The following is a 17,516-nucleotide window of genomic DNA, read 5'->3' as shown; positions in this document are numbered from 1 at the left end:
ATACTGCACAGGGTTCACTGGAATGGTAGATATACTGCCTACATGTACATACTGCACATGGCTCACTGGAATGGTAGATATACTGCCTACATGTACATACTGCAGAGGGCTCACTGGAATGGTGGATGTACTGCCTACATGTACATACTGCACAGGGTTTACTGGAATGGTAGATATACTGCCTACATGTACATACTGCAGAGGGCTCACTGGAATGGTAGATATACTGCCTACATGTACATACTGCACATGGCTCACTGGAATGGTAGATATACTGCCTACATGTACATACTGCACAGGGTTTACTGGAATGGTAGATATACTGCCTACATGTACATACTGCAGAGGGCTCACTGGAATGGTAGATATACTGCCTGCATGTACATACTGCACAGGGCTCACTGGAATGGTGGATGTACTGCCTACATGTGCATACTGCACAGGGCTCACTGGAATGGTAGATATACTGCCTACATGTACATACTACACAGGGCTCACTGGAATGGTAGATATACTGCCTACATGTACATGCTGCACTGGGCTCACTGGTAGATATACTGCCTGCATGTACCTACTGCAGAGGGCTCACTGGAATGGTAGATATACTGCCTACATGTACCTACTGCAGAGGGCTCACTGGAATGGTAGATATACTGCCTACATGTACATACTTCACAGGGCTCACTGGAATGGCAGACATCACCTACATGTACATACTGCACAGGGCTTACTGGAATGGTAGATATACTGCCTACATGTACATACTTCACAGGGCTCACTGGAATGGCAGACATCACCTACATGTACATACTGCACAGGGCTCACTGGAATGGCAGACATCACCTACATGTACATACTGCACAGGGCTCACTGGAATGGCAAACATCACCTACATGTACATACTGCACAGGGCTCACTGGAATGGCAGACATCACCTACATGTACATACTGCACAGGGCTTACTGGAATGGTAGATATACTGCCTACATGTACATACTGCACAGGGCTCACTGGAATGGCAGACATCACCTACATGTACATACTGCACAGGGCTCACTGGAATGGCAGACATCACCTACATGTACATACTGCACAGGGCTCACTGGAATGGCAGACATCACCTACATGTACATACTGCACAGGGCTTACTGGAATGGCAGACATCACCTACATGTACATGTGCCTGCAGCCTGCTCCATTTGTTAAACCTTAAGCAGCTACATGTAGCCACCTACGTCAACCAAACTGCTAGTTCACATCATTTAATTCTCTGTTAAATAGCTGGCTAATTTTTCAGGGTAATCTTATGGTCCAAAGGATAATGAATGCCCTGATATTGTATAGGAAAAATTAATACATGTACCTTTTTTTTTTATTTGGGTATAAAAATGCTATGATATATACCAGCCCTGGTCATGGTGTTACATTTACAGTGTATATGCATGGCTAAAATGGTCTTAGGCTTACATATGCGGTAGGTTTTCCTTCTACAAGCTGTACCTCCAGTCTGAGCCGATACATGTATTTTATAGGCTACAGCCCATACATGTATTTTATAGGCTACAGCCCATACATGTATTTTATAGGCTACAGCCGATACATGTATTTTATGGGCTACAGCCGATACATGTATTTTATAGGCTATAGCCGATACATGTATTTTATAGGCTACAGCCGATACATGTATTTTATGCACAACAGCGGGCACTGCAGAAGAGAAAACGTGCATGATTATTCAGTTCCTCAAGATCTCTGCTCTGTGTTTTGACTGACAGTTGAAATTCATAGGCATAGGTGTGCAGAAACTGCTAATAATGAGCACACTTCCATGAATAGACAAAGTCTGAGGACAGTAGGTGTGCAGAAACTGCTAATAATGAGCACACTTCCATGAATAGACAAAGTCTGAGGACAGTAGGTGTGGAAAAACTGCTAATAATGGGCACACTTCCGTGAATAGACAAAGTTTGAGGACAGTAGGTGTGGAGAAACTGCTAATAATGAGCACACCTCCATGAATAGACAAAATCTGAGCACAGCAGAGTGTGGAGAAACTGCTAATAATGAGCACACTTTGGTGAATAGACAAGGTCTGAGGACAGTAGGTGTGGAGAAACTACTAATAATGAGCACACTTCGGTGAATAGACAAGGTCTGAGGACAGTAGGTGTGGAGAAACTGCTAATAATGGGCACACTTCCGTGAATAGACAAAGTCTGAGGACAGTAGGTGTGGAGAAACTGCTAATAATGAGCACACCTCCATGAATAGACAAAGTCTGGGCACAGCAGAGTGTGGAGAAACTGCTAATAATGGGCACACTTTGGTGAATAGACAAGGTCTGAGGACAGTAGGTGTGGAGAAACTACTAATAATGAGCACACTTCGGTGAATAGACAAGGTCTGAGGACAGTAGGTGTGGAGAAACTGCTAATAATGGGCACACTTCCGTGAGTAGACAAAGTCTGAGGACAGTAGGTGTGGAGAAACTGCTAATAATGAGCACACCTCCATGAATAGACAAAGTCTGAGCACAGCAGAGTGTGGAGAAACTGCTAATAATGAGCACACTTCGGTGAATAGACAAGGTCTGAGGACACTAGGTGTGGAGAAACTATTAATAATGAGCACACTTCCGTGAATAGACAAAGTTTGAGCACAGTAGAGTCTGGAGAAACTGCTAATAATGAGCACACTTCCCTGAATAGACAAAGTTTGAGCACAGTAGGTGTGGAGAAACTACTAATAATGAGCACACTTCCCTGAATAGACAAAGTCTGAGCACAGTAGGTGTGGAGAAACTGCTAATAATGAGCACACTTCCTGGAATCGACAAAGTCTGAGGACAGTAGGTGTGGAGAAACTGCAAATAATGAGCACACTTCCATGAATAGACAAAGTCTGAGCACAGTAGAGTGTTAGTCAACATATACCGTATTACAGAAAAGCCCTGCATGGTAACCTGTCTAATATCCAGGCATCCTAGCCTGTTCTATTTCTTGTTTGTCAAGCACGGTTCACAGTAGGTGTGTAATTGATAGCAGCGGGGGGAAAAAAAAAAGAGGACTAGCCTATCTTTTTGTACTTGAGTGGAGATCTTCAAGTTTCTACAGCTGTGTCTTTATCTCTGTCTTGCCCTGGCAGAGGATTTGCAGGTTTACATATGTGAGTTAACATTGTACAGACATTCTAGAGGTCATAATTCGTATTTTACAAGTAATACTTAGTGGATAATTTGATATGTATAGTTGTATTTTGCATGTACTGTATAATAATGTGTTTTTAAGGCACAGGAAGAAAGAAGCGTGGGTGTTACTTATTTACACAAGAAATTTTCACCTATGTTGATGGCTTTCATTTTAATAATTGGTGAGGAAAACCCAGAATGCCAGGAGTAAATAACCAATTTTTGGTAAGATTCTAACCAAGTTTTCCCTGGGTGTGAAGTACATGTGTAGATTTTCATGCCATATTGCCTGGGTATGTCTGGGCTTTTAAATCAATTCCCATTTGTACTAGGCTTCATACTTGACATGCTTTTAAGATGGCTGTTTGGGGATGAGTGAGCTTTGCAGGCTGACAGAAGGAACGGTTTAATAACCACACCTGTGCCATTCTGGTACATTGTACATTGCTTCCTCCTGCACCAGTTCTGTAGTATACCAGTAAATCGTGCTGTGTGCTGTGTGTAGGAACATTCACTGTCATTAAATCTACTCTAATTCCTCAACCTTCCACGTGTTTGCAAGGTCTTTATTCAACCATATTCAGAAGGCATTATTCTGTGTAGACTGATAAAATGTGCATAAATTGCGCTGAAAGTTGCTCTTTAATATGCAGGTTGTGGGTTTTGCCCAGGCTCTGCCCGGTTTCCTCCCACCAAAATGCTGGCCGCCGTCGTATTGGTGAAATATTCTTGAGTATGGTGTAAAACACCAATCAAATAAATAAATAAATCTTTAATATGCAAAAAAGTTGTGAAATTATAAGTTTCCGATTGAAGAGATCAACAGAGGTGAAAATTTCTTGTGTAAATAACCTGTAAATAACGTGCATAAAATGCGCTGAAAGTTGCTCTTTAATATGCAAAAAGGTTGTGAAATTTTGGGCAAGGCTGGCTCTTCAGTGTAGCTGTACATCAGGAGTTATGCCACATACATGTACTTCTCCTGCATACCTCTGGCATTTGCTCCAATATTTCATGATGGCTGTCATGAAGTATCAGAGCGAAGGTATAATGTGTGTAATATTACTTGTTTATGGACGTACTTTGTTCGCTGAATTTTTGTCTTCATGTGTCTCACAGCAGTGCAAAGTCCAAACTTTCAGGTAGCTTTGCAAACAATTTTTTTTTGTGACCTTGGTTATTTTTTTTCAAGGTCAAGGGAGACAGTTGTACATTCATACATGTGCCTGTATGTAAACCCTAGCCTCATAGAGGAAGGCCGAAGGGTGCATGGAATGGTATTTGATAATCAATGCCGTGCACCTTCAGTACACAATTAGTGTTGATCATGTGTCATATCGGGATTATAGAGGGCCCTAGAGAACGAGCCTGACTTGAGGGATATAAAAGGAGAAATGCTTCATAAGGAAGACTGGATACACAGTCAAAACTTCAAGCAACCTACACTTCCAGCAAAATTCATAACCTTTTCATTGGGTGCCATTCAGCCAATTAGAGATGAGCTGCCAAGGTGAAATCAACACGAGTTGTATATGTACACATAATTCATATCACTAAAAGCGCTGCCAGGGCTATTGAGTTAACAGTGAGGTAACAGTATCTGAACACCTTATGTCCTGTTTGTTACATTGTAGGTCATCAAACAGATTAGATAATTGTCATACTTTGTGTTAAGCAAACTTAGAGTTTATTTAAGTTGTTGCTCTGAAGGGTGTAAATCACCTAAAGTTGTGTTCAAGACAACCGTCCATTGTACATCTTGTCTTCTATTGGTGTTACAAAGTGGGTTTGTTTGAAAGATTGAATGATTTGGGACATGTATATCCTATCTATCCCACTGGGAAAATGTACATTTCAACACCAAATGTAAAATTTCATGATTTTTGTTTACCTGTGAAAGTGCACTTTTGGGGCGAAATTTTAGGTGATTTACCATTGTTGAAGGGGATTTCCCTTAGCTCTCCGTGAATTCCACAATACGAAAACTTTGCCTTACAGCCATTAGATAAAAAAAAAAAAAAAAACCAAAGTAGACTAGTGGAAAGAAAAGCCCAACTAGGGGTAGAAATGTTTTTTTAAAACCACCTGTGGTAGAGACCGGTAGATTTTTGTTGTACCTGTCACCTACAGATATCTACATTTTAGTCTATTCTGAGCTTGCACTACGGATCACCATTGTCGCATTCTGCGAACATATGATTTCAGTTTGGCAAAATTATTTTTCATCAACATTGCCACCTTGGCGCGCAATATCAATCTACTGTGTTACAAGAATATTTGGTTTCAGGAGTATTTCCCTTCTGATTCAATGTTCTATCGTGACCGGGCCGTCGGTACAGTCGATTATTAAACCGAAACTCACTGGTGGGAGTTCAGTGTGTACTTGTGTACGCATTCAAGGGAAACAGCTGAGTCTATATGCATTTATGTGTACATGCTTGTGTTTTGAGTTGCTCCCGTTAACTTGTGCTACACCACGCATAGTCCTCGAGCAAGAAATGTTAGAAATGCGGTCCTAAAACTGTACACTTTTGTGCGATAGGAAGAGGCCCGGACAATAAATATTAACTTGACATTTTATTATTTTTATTTATTTGACTGGTGTTTCACGCTGCACTCAAGAAGATACATGTATATGTGACAGTGGCCAGCAGCTCACACCGACCATGTATGCAGTGTTGAGAGACCTACTGAGTCGTGCGTTTCACTTCAATGTTTGATTGATGCACTGCTCTGCATTGACTATCCTCTAGTTCAGGATGACTGACGCTGTACATTCCGTTATAGCTGTGGACTCTCGCTAAACAGTGTTAAGGAAAGCATTCTTTCAGATCTAATTTGGCATTACTATGAAAACCGAAGCACGTTCTTCAACGTTGAAGGCATGTTTGGTCTTGGAATTGAAAGTGTGAATATGATAGGTTGGTTGACGACGGCTGTGTCCACTATACGAGGTCACAACCGTGTTCAGGCCGAAAATGACGAAGTTCACAAACATGGACATGCATGGATATTGACTTCAACTTGATTGTAATCTTACTGGGCCAACCACCTGTCAGCAACCTGCTGATTGTCGTGGGTTTCCCCCGGGCTCTGCCGGGTTGCCACCCATCATAGGCCGCCCTCGTATAAGTGAAGCATTTTTGAGTACGGCGTAAAACACCAATCAAATAAATAAATAAATTAATGGCCAACCAGCCGCTGTGACAGATGAACCTCTCGCTGATAAAAATTGCCTGTTGCAAGAGATAGACATGCGTTATTTCGACCCATGCCAACAATATTATGAAGTAAGAAAGTCATATTTGTTGAGAAAGTTTCATGACAAATGAAAAGCCTGGTTTGAACAGCTTATACACATGTACAGTACAGCCCACATCAAAACGGAAAGTTATCGGGTTTTCTTTCGCGTATCTATCGGGTGTCTCTCGACTCTCTCTCGGCTTTCTCTCGCGTTGTTATCGCGTTTTTCCCCCCACCCCCGCCAGCCTAATCACCGGGACTGTTTACCGTCATGGGGTGGGGAGGTTAGGGGCGGTCCGAGACGCCAACATAGTCCCGGGAGCACACCGTGTAAGCCTAGCATGCTATCTATCGACAGGTCTATCGCAGGTCTATCGCCGATCTATCGCCGGTGGATTAACGGCCTTTCCGTACCCAATATGTTATATATATATACTGTATATATATATATATATAGGGAATGCGTTTAAAGTTCAGAACTCTTCTAAATAGGAAAATATCCGAACCATCTTTGTGATTACCAAACTAATAATCTGTGCTTTACAGTTTCACGTAATTAATAAATGCAATATTCATCAAAACTTTTGGCATTTTAAGGATCGCCAAAGACAAAGGTGAATAATGGCCGTTAAAGTTAGCCTGATGCATTCCAAACGTTTGTCTCGGTAACTGTTGTACATTTTTAGTAAAGGTTTTGTGGATATGAAATGCTTGTATATATTTTCTGATTTGTAGGTGGTAAGTATATTCTTGAGTTCGAAGACGACATCATGCCGTGTTCCTGTAAACTGGAGGATTACTGGCGATGCTGTGGATTACTGCATGGAGCGGAGGCCTTATTTAGACGGATTATATCTTACTATCAGTACTCAAAACAAGACTTTATTTCAGATTTTTTCTTATTACTACACTGTATACCCATTACTTGTATGTTGGTGAACGCAAAACATGTACATACAAGATTGTTTTAATAACTTTCACAACGTCTTATAAAGAAATTCTCTTTGAACATTTCTGTTGGTTTTCTCATTCCAAAAATCTATACGGTAAATTACTCTTTGATCCGAATTGACGATAAAAATAACATTGAATAACAATTTATAGATATCAGCTATCGCCGGTGGATTAACGGCCTTTCCGTACCCATTCTGTTATATATATATATATATATAGGGGATGCGTTTGAAGTTCAGAACTCTTCCAAATAGGAAAATATCCGAACCATCTTTGTGATTACCAAACTAATAATCTGTGCTTTACAGTTTCACGTAATTAATAAATGCAATATTCATCAAAACTTTTGGCATTTTAAGGATCGCCAAAGACAAAGGTGAATAATGGCCGTTAAAGTTAGCCTGATGCATTCCAAACGTTTGTCTTGGTAACTGTTGTACATTTTTAGTAAAGGTTTTGTGGATATGAAATGTTTGTATATATTTTCTGATTCGTTGGTGGTAAGTATATTCTTGAGTTCGGAGACGACATCATGCCGTGTTCCTGTAAACTGGAGGATTACTGGCGATGCTGTGGATTACTGCATGGAGCGGAGGCCTTATTTAGATGGATTATCCCTTATTATCGGTACTCAAAACACAAGACTATTATTCCAGAATTTTCTCATTACTACATCTTTACGTCATGTTGGTGAATGCAAAACATGTGCATGCAAGATAGATTTAATAGATTTCACAACGGCTTAGGTCTATGTGCATTCTCCGATGTTTTTTCCTTTTGATTTCCAAATATCTGTAGGCCTACAATAAAACTCTCTTTATTTGCACCGAGGTAAAAACGAAAACACCACTCCAGTGTCGTTTCTCCCCCAAATGCCGGATATATTTCGTGTTCATAACTATTTCCATTGAAATGGAAATAGTTAAACGATCTTTTCTGGCAACACGACTTATAGTATATGCTTTGCCATCTTCTGGAATCAATTTGTCCGCATTAGGCAAACCTTTACACCTGTTATCTGTAGTTTAAACTAGCCTTCTGTTTCATAAACGTGTAAGTCTTCCAAAGCTGCGGTATACATATTCACCAAATTTCTGTGTATAGTGCAATATGTTTGTCAGCGATTTAATGATTTGCCTTTAAAATACAAGTACTTCATTTGTGGTGGGTGAGATGGGGGAGGGTGAGATGGGGGAGGGTGCAACAATTTGATAACAACGATTCCGTTTACAAAAGCTAAGTCAAATGATCAAGCGTGGCTAATTATCCGGGCTAATTGAGCACAGTTGGATGTACACCAAGTCACTGTGGGACTCCTGGATCTTAAAGCAAAACAACAGCGTCTTTCAAGAGGAATAATATAAAAAGTGCAGTCCAAAGAAGAAGACATCATAATTTCTCTTGCTCTTGCCTTGACTCATACCCTGCCTTACACCACTACGTTTTGCGGATTTAGCTACATACCGAGGACAGTTTTTTGACATCGTGCACTTTGACGAAATCCCCTTTACCCTCTAGTTCGTCTTAGCAGTATCCATCCAGGACTGAAAATGTCTCGCCGTAACGAACTTAAAGGTAAGCATATGTGTTTTGGCTTTAAAAGGCATGTTCCGACGTTAACATCGTTTATTGAAATAATGTAAGCACATCTGTTCTAGTTATTTATTCACTCGCACAAGAACTGCATGTGTTTATCCATTAATCCATAATTTTACTGCATATATTGATATTTGTCACTTTCTTAGTTTTGCTTTCCATTGTGATGACCATGTATCCTTTACACGTACGTAAACCTTTCTTTCCAGTTCCTAAGTACGCTTTTATAAAGTTTGCTTGTGACGGCAAGACTTTGCAGACCAAGACGAAAGACCTGGTATCAGAATACCCATTAGCAGTGAATTTGGAAGTGAAAGCGCCTTGGGAAAATAAACTTCTGTTGGCAACAATACTGGGATTATCTGGTGGGTATTTGTCTCCGGAGACCTTAAATATTGTTCACGTATATTAACCGAAATTCTGAAAATGTATTTTTTGGAATGTTTTCTCTATTTTTGTAACGAAGTATTCCCGTCGGGAGTAAAAAACGAATACTACATTGCGATATACCACCAATGACTTAATACCCAATTTATTTTACACAGACGACCCAACAATTCTTACGGATATTGAGAGGAAGTATATGAAATCCTTGAAAACGAAAACCGCTTCAAAACAAACAGAGGGTAAGTTATTTAGTTCAAACTTTATATTAAATTGTAGAATTCCATAAATATATCAACAAAGTACTTGTGTGTAGTGTCTTGAAACTTGCCAGATATACACTGTATACAGCCACGCCTGCTAGTTCGACATTAACTCTCATGTTCAAGTTTTTGTATGCAAACGATTTTTTTTGTGTCAGGTATGGGATGACAGGCGTCTCCTATCTTATGTTCAACCTTTGTGTACGTGAACATTTCTCTTTTACCGCTCTTCAGGTACATGTACTCGTCTACCAGCTGCTCGCCCGCTGAAAAGAAACATTGCCAGGAAAACAATTACTATTAAAGACCGGTTGAAAAGAAAAGCAACACAGGTTAGTATGTTTGTGCAAGTTTCTCCTTTTAAATAGTGATTTTACGTCTTACATCTAACCTTCACTACCACACCGGCATGTTTTACTGAACATTGGCTTAATTTTTTTTTTTCTTGTATACAGGAAATTGTCTTCCATCCTAACAAACTGAACAGGCCATCTCCATCAGTGCCATCCAAGACCAAGCCGCATGCCTTTGACTTTAGCCGTTTAACAGGAGATATGGTGGACAAAGTCCAGCGTCTGGTGGAGAAAACCCGGTCAGGTTGCTATACTAACCTATCGCCAAGCACAACTCTCTCATCTCCACCCTCTACTGACCCTCCTGCACAAACTTTCACCTCTCCTATTGACTCCGCTCCTTCTACTCTAACGCGGCTGACTTCCCCTTCTGTCACACCTTCCTCCACTATCTTACCCACTCCTACTCCTGCCTCTTCGTCCCCACCTGTGTTTCCTGTTCTCTCCCCCACCTCGGATCTCCCTTCAGATAACCAACCGTCACCCTTTCTATCACTGTTAACATCCTCAGACTTTTCCGTCAACTTACCCACCTCTGACCGCCCTACTCTCTTTAACATGGATACGTGTGAACTAACCACCGGCTCACCCACTGATCCTCTTCCCTTCTCTGTAACTCCTCCTCCCTCCTCCGTAACTCCTCCGACCAGCGACCATGCAATTCTCCCCAACAATGGACCTTCCCATGGCCTAGATATATTCTTAGCCAAGTTTGACGAACTGCTCGACCACGTTCGAAGACTTGAATCAAAGGTATTCATTTAGTATATTCATTGATTTATAATACGTGTTAACGAAAAAGATTCATTTGAGACTTTCTGTTCAGTTTTTCGAACTTCCTTTACAATAGAAAACATATATTTTTCCTATGTCAGGTGGACGGTCTTAAATGCAAGCATGCTTGTGAAAGTTACCCCAACAATCGCCCCCTAGTCGAAACCAGGTCGTTTGGGACTCAGACAGATGCAGAACCTCGGTTGAGACCCGAACCAGAGCCTGTACAGAGCCTGTCTACCGTCGATGACCCAACAGACAAGGATGCCAGCCCGTCGCCGGTGGACTTACCTGTACCGGAATTCACTGACGTCAGGTTCTGGCAACTGAGGCCTTGTCAGCTCGACGGTGACAAAGTCACACCTCGACGCCTCGCAACGCTGATTGACGACATTATAGACGGATCACCTGAGCCTGGTATTGCCACTGACGGGCCAGAGCTAGGAAAGATTTTGAAAGTTTCACATGGGCCTGCCCATCTTGCCAAGAATTTGTTGTTTGCCGGTTTCAGTTTGGGGGAACTGTACGGCAGGAATGCTTCCGGCATAAACTTTGGTGGCCGACACAAAGAACCCCTAAACGAAGTGAAGATGAAGAGAATCGTCGATGTTGTGCGGCTGCACTACAAAGAAGAAAACATAGAGAAAAAAGTAGCCACGTCCTTAAACTCTGCTATACGCTACCTATGGAATCAGCGCCTGCGTCACGCGTGGCTTCCACTCGATAGATTGTTTACCAGATTATAGTGTTTTCAGTGAATTTATATGTTTATATTTGTAATAATTTTTGTTATATGAATTAATATAATATTGTTAATATGACAACAATAAAACAAATTTGTTCATAAATATTCTTGCTTTATTCTTTGAAATACGTATATGGTAGTCGTATATGCACTTGAAAACATCAGATTATCAATAGCCTGTGGCTGCCCCATCAAAAGCAATCACAGCGGGTACAACCTTATAAATGTGGTTAATATACCTTTCGCATGTTTCGGCACTCAGGTTATTCCAAAATTGCTCAATCCCTTCTGTAAGCTGATCTTTGGTGGTTGGTCTTACATTCTTTCGAATGTGGTACTTCATCGAAGCCCACATCATTTCTATGGGATTCAGGTCCGGAGATTCAGGGGGAGCCGGCATCACATTAATGTTGTTCTCATTTAACCATGCTTTCGTTGATTTACTGGTGTGTTTCGGATCATTATCCTGGTAGAGTCTGTAGCCGTCGGGGTACACCTCTCTGACGAATGGCTGTAACAATTTAAATCATTTTCAATAAAGTCGTAAACAAAATGGTAACTAAAATTGCAAGATCTTAAATTAGTGATAATCACTTTTACGTAAATGTGACGGCTTACCAATAAGTACTTTTCCAAAATTGTTTGGTACCCGTCACTCTTCAACTTTCCCGTAAAGATGGCGATCTGTGTGGCTCCTCTCCGTGATATGCCCGCCCAGACATGGACCTGCAAAAATTGGATTGTCAAATCAGGAATATAGTCTGTGCTTCTAACTTGAAACTCTATTTAGAATACGACTACTTTGAGGTACAGAAGCAAGTTGATGGGTAGTATTAAGCACAAATAATAAGAAATAACTTACTTGATACGGGTGTTTGGGTATCCCTTTCAGTCGGCGTAGCTTTCCTTGGCGCCGGAATGACAATCTGACGTGCGACTGCATTTTTACAGTACTCTCGTCTGTGAATATCACATCGTCAAATTGTTCCTTATTGGCCATCACGTCTAGACAGAACAGCTTACGTTTTTCTTTGTTCACATCCCGTACAATCTGACAATAGCGCGAGCTTGCACTTGTCCATCCAAGTTGCTGACGGGCTCTCTTGACTGTAGAACGAGACACTTCAACGCCGAACTGCTGATTCAGTTTACGCTGAAGCTCCGGTGCTGTTACTTCATCGTTGGCTTCAATGCATCTGTCAATGAAGGCCAGATGCTCAGGGTTCAACTTTCGCTTCTCTGGCCGTGGTTTAACTGCTGACAGCCGTTTTCCAGTAGATATTTCCTGTTCTCTTCTCGCTATATATAACTTTATAGCCTGTGTGCTAATGCTCACGTTGTTTTCAGCCAGGAGACGTTTTCGGATCAGCAGAGGTGATACATTCTCTGCGTACAGGTCGTCAATTCTCGCACGATAAAACTCGGAAATTCGTTTTATCTTATGGGGCTCCATGTTTGATTGTGTGAATTAAACTTTTTCACTCTTTATATAAAGGAATCAGGCTCACTACACTGACAGTATTCCATTACTCAGTGTCAGTGGATTAAAATACCATAGGATTAGTATTAACGATACAAAGGTTTCATGAGTGACACTTGAGCCGTGTTGCCCAAAATGCGGACTGAAGCCATTCTCAAAACTCTAAACAATGAAGGCATGTATTTGAACACGGTAGGTTTCAAAAAGATGACTTTAAGTATATTTATTCTATAACACTCTTTTACTTCGTAGGTTGCCTCTGTATGAATTTACAACTAGAAAACATTATTAACACATATAATCGTGATTCACATGCAAGATCCGAGATGAAGTATTGCTATACAAATACACACAGGCCTACATGTATGCGCTCTCCTTAAAATTTAATTCAATACATTTATGAAGCGCATATTGGGTAGCGTTTATATTAAATTCAGTCGACATCTTACAATATTTTTAAAGATTTGCAAATCGTATGCGGTCCATTCTGCTTTATTTGTTGAAGTAGATTAGGCCTTTTTCGAGCGATATAATATGGACGTATAAATACGAGTTGCCGAAATAGGTTTTATTTTAAATTTTCATTCATTTGAAACAGAACCGGTGGTTTATTGACAAGATTTAAAAATTGACGTAAATATGTTCATACACTACTGTATTTGTAGATTTAAACCCGAAAACTTGGCTCTTTAAAAATTCAAGGACTTTTGCAAGGTCATCCTTACTGCGGTAAGCAGATTACTCGTTTACGTCTGCCGTGTTCAATATCCTTTGGTCCTTTCCTTACATCCTTTTTAATTTTACTGTATATGAGTGAAAGCGAGACTGAAGAATATCTAGCAATGACCGATGACAGACATACCGGTAGGCCGTATGCCATGTTAACCCGACTTGTGGATTCATCGTGCGCCGTCGGACCACATGTGGAGCGTTGCAGTCTGTAAGCACAGGCTACGCACAGCCGGACTACATTTTCACCGATTGATGTACTCGTGAGCCCGCCGAATGGGGGGGATATCCCCTTTTCTCTGCACGAGATATCGCGTTGTTACCGCGTGTCTATCGACTATCTATCCTCTATCTACCGCGGGTCTAACGCGTTAGATTTCCGTTTTGATGTGGGCTGTACTGTATGGATGTATGTAGGTATGTAACACTTTATCATCTCATATGTATATTGGACTTTTGTAAAGAGCTCTCAGTAGCTGAGCTAGATGTTGTGTAGATCAGTTGATAAGAAGCATTTAATATTTAGGTTCAAGTGTTCAGATTGAGCTCGGGCAGGTTTGCCATAAGGTTTACCTGAAAAGGTTTAGTTGTTCATCCTGTACGGTTAACGTACAGATCTGTGTCAGGTGTTACTCCTTTACCGAGTATCCGGAGTACAAGTTCAGTTCTTAGTTACAGTGAAATGAATATGAAAATACAAGGATTTTATTCATTTCAGAGGAGCAGACAGGGCTGGCAAAGACCTTAACCTTCCAGAACTTTGGCTAATGGCAGTGTAGCGTTGTTGCAGGTATATATCTGCACTGCATATGTAGGTGAGTCACATTAAGACCTCTTTCTCTAAATTATACTATCACCTATAAAGCTGGCTTGCATTTGAAATACCTAAATGCTTATTAATGTTGCGAGACATATGGGTGATCTCTCAGCCCTGACCTGTTTGTTTCTGACCTCTCACCCCTTACCTGTGCGTTTCTGACCCCTCACCCCTGACTTTTGTGTTTATGTTCCTCTCACCTCTGATCCCTTACCTGTGTGTTCCTGACCCCTGACCTGTGTGTTTCTGACCCCTGATCTGTTTTTTTTCTGACCTCTCACCCCTGACCTGTGTTTCTCTTTCCTCTCACCCCTGTGTTTCTGTTCCTCTCATCTGTGATCCTGACCTGTGTGTTTCTGACCTCTCAGCCCTGACATCTGTGTTTCTTTTCTCACCCCTGAACACTGACTAGTGTGTTCCTTGTCCTCTTGCCTCTGACCCCTTGACTTGTGTGTTTCTGTTCCTCTCATTTTTGATCCCTAACCTGTGTGTTTCTGACCGCTGACCTGTGTGTTTCTGACCTTTTACCCCTGACCTGTGTGTTTCTTTTCCTCTCGTACCTAACCCATTCTGTTCCTGACGGTGATGACCTCTGTGTTTCTGTTCCTTTCTGCACAGGTAGCTATCTGTAAGCTGTATCATGGATGCAGAGGTTCATGGGCGCCTGGGCAGGGCCCTGCTCAGCATCACTGATAACCTGCCCATGTCACACGAGCTGTCATTACAAGGCTCCGCCCTCATTGTCACTGGGGTGGCCATGGTTATTGTCATCATCGCTGTCGTGGCTATGTGCGTCTGTAACCAGAAGTAAGTTGTCGTGATGTTCTTTGGATTCATATCTGCTTGAATTTTACAATGTTGACCAGAGCATTTTGTGGATACAAGTCTTTACTAGTATACCAGACTGTTTATACTACATGTACATAGTCCACTAAACATTAATGGCTGTAAAATTTGCTTGCTCTCACAGCAGTAGTCCACAGCTAACAACCATCAGCCCCAGGAAACCAACTATAGACGGCCTAGCTAACCATGCGGCTCCCGCTCAGGTATGATCACCAATCCCAGCACAAAGTTTGACTTGTGCTCTATAACTTGTTAGTAATCTGTTATTGTGAGTGCTGTTGTTCTCTTCTGAGAATGACAACGTATTGTTTAAAAGAATTTGTGTTTCCTCTCACTGAACTGTATACTTTCCACAGAAACTTTAAGTCGTGCAGTTTTTAGGTTTATGTGGAAAACAGCCGTGGTTTTGCCGTCCGGTTTCCTCCTCTCCTAAAGCTGACCACTGCTGTATGTTAAAATGAAATGTTCTAAACTAAGGTATTAAAGGGACATACATTGTACCGCCGAAAGAAGTTAAGAATTTTTGCTTTGGTTCGGCTAAATACAAAAATGAACTGCATTGGACTCCTTACTAAACCTCCTTGGCCCAGTTTTTTGGAAAAGTGTCAATTAAGAGAATTATAAGTGGAAATCCCTCACTGGCCTAAACTTTCTACCCAACAATATAACATGCAAATGAGGCAGCACATAGGTTCCCACAAGGCAACTTTTGCTCATGGTACACATGTAAACAGTACGATAGATTAAAAGCATGTTATAAGTCTAGAAAAGCAAGTACGATCTGCTTGTAGAAAAATATGTATATACTGTTTGCTGATTGTTGTTGCCACACAGGTACATTGTTGTGGTCCTGTATCTTCACATCCTGCTGATTGTTGTTGCCACATGTGTTTACAATCTGCTGATTGGTACATTGTTGTTGCCCTGTATCTTCACAGCCTGCTGATTGTTGTTGCCACATTGGTTGATTGTTATTGTCATGTATGTTTACAGTCTGCTGATTGTTGTTGCCACATTTGTTGATTGTTATTGTCATGTATGTTTACAGCCTGCTGATTGTTATTGCCATTTTTGTTGCCGTGTATATTTGAAGACTGTTGTTGCCATTTATATTTACATCCTGGTCATTGTTGAAGTTGCCTGTGTGTTTATGGCCTGCCAAATATTGTTGCCTTGTATGTCTATAGACTGATCATTGTTTCCCTGTATGTTTACAGGCTGTTGATCATTGTTGCCCTGTGTGTTTATGGCCTGCTCATTGTTGCACTGTATGCTACAGCCTGCTGATTATTGTTGCCCTGTATGTTTACAGCCTGTTGGTAACCACATTTCTGTCAGTATCCCTGGGGATTGGCCCACAGAGACTGGGGTGCGCACTTCTCTCACCTCTCCATCCCCTGAGGCCCAGGGAGAGGTGAACAAGAGGTCTGTGAAACTTTAAAAGTAACTGATGTAGTGTATATCTGCACATACTTTCATAGTAGATTTGTACAGTCAGATGTAAAGAAGGTCCTGCCTGGTAAAGCAGAGTAAATCTCCAAAACACAAGCACATGTAGTGTGGGAACTCAGTGCACACGACAGCAGAGTAACATTTCCTCCCACTGTAATGCTGGCTACCGGCAAATAAGTGAAATATTTGTGAGCATGGCATAGAACACCAAGCAGTTAAAATAAATAAACAATTTCTTGAATGATCTTGGGCCATTTATTGACAAGTGTATTAACAGTAAAGCCAGAATAGGTGAGTTTCGAGTTCAGACTCTTTCATCGACGAAAGTAGAAAAAGTTCAGCTGTATCATGTGACCTGTCAAAAATGCTAGGCACCTATTTGCTATGCAACATTGACTATAACATGGGCATCTACATAAAGTGTCATATAAAGTAATTTAGAGCAGAGGAATGATGGAGAAAAATAGGCGGCATTTGTGCCTCTGGGAAAGGGTGAGACAGGGGATGGTTAAAGCAGTTTCAACAAAGGTTGCCTAACATTTTTCACCATTCACATGAGTCAGTAGGACTATTTTTACCTATGACAACTGAAGAGTCCAACTCCAAACTTTTCCATTAAATACAGAGATAGCTCAAGAACCAAGACTTGGGCCTCTGTAGTGCAATGCCCGAGGAGCCTTTCACCAACGAAGC

General features: G+C 41.2%; 2 protein-coding genes across 4 annotated transcripts in view; both read left to right on the top strand.

Moving 5' to 3' along the window:
- The window catches only part of LOC135463606 (uncharacterized), a 40,886-nt gene that overhangs the window by 12,231 nt on the left and 11,139 nt on the right, over positions 1-17,516 (top strand). The window contains exons 1-5 of one of the 3 annotated variants that reach the window (XM_064740937.1): positions 3,144-3,165; positions 14,427-14,523; positions 15,144-15,332; positions 15,496-15,574; positions 16,684-16,796. In XM_064740937.1, the coding sequence (XP_064597007.1) occupies positions 15,166-15,332; positions 15,496-15,574; positions 16,684-16,796 (359 nt within the window). In that variant the 5' untranslated portion in view covers positions 3,144-3,165; positions 14,427-14,523; positions 15,144-15,165. Of the gene's footprint in view, positions 1-3,143; positions 3,166-14,426; positions 14,524-15,143; positions 15,333-15,495; positions 15,575-16,683; positions 16,797-17,516 lie in introns of those variants that run through there. The other 2 variants (XM_064740938.1, XM_064740936.1) reach the window with 2 other exon arrangements.
- LOC135463485 (mucin-2-like) lies at positions 8,935-11,198 on the top strand. The gene is made up of 7 exons (XM_064740743.1): positions 8,935-8,959; positions 9,190-9,345; positions 9,526-9,606; positions 9,862-9,959; positions 10,083-10,733; positions 10,856-11,065; positions 11,193-11,198. Exons 1-7 carry the CDS (start codon positions 8,935-8,937, stop codon positions 11,196-11,198), a joined length of 1,227 nt encoding a protein of 408 aa, XP_064596813.1.

This window comes from Liolophura sinensis, chromosome 3 (genome assembly GCF_032854445.1).
Source record: "Liolophura sinensis isolate JHLJ2023 chromosome 3, CUHK_Ljap_v2, whole genome shotgun sequence".
Lineage (NCBI taxonomy): Eukaryota > Metazoa > Mollusca > Polyplacophora > Chitonida > Chitonidae > Liolophura > Liolophura sinensis.
Note: the sequence above shows the minus strand (reverse complement) of the source record. Positions and strands in the feature narration are given on the sequence as shown.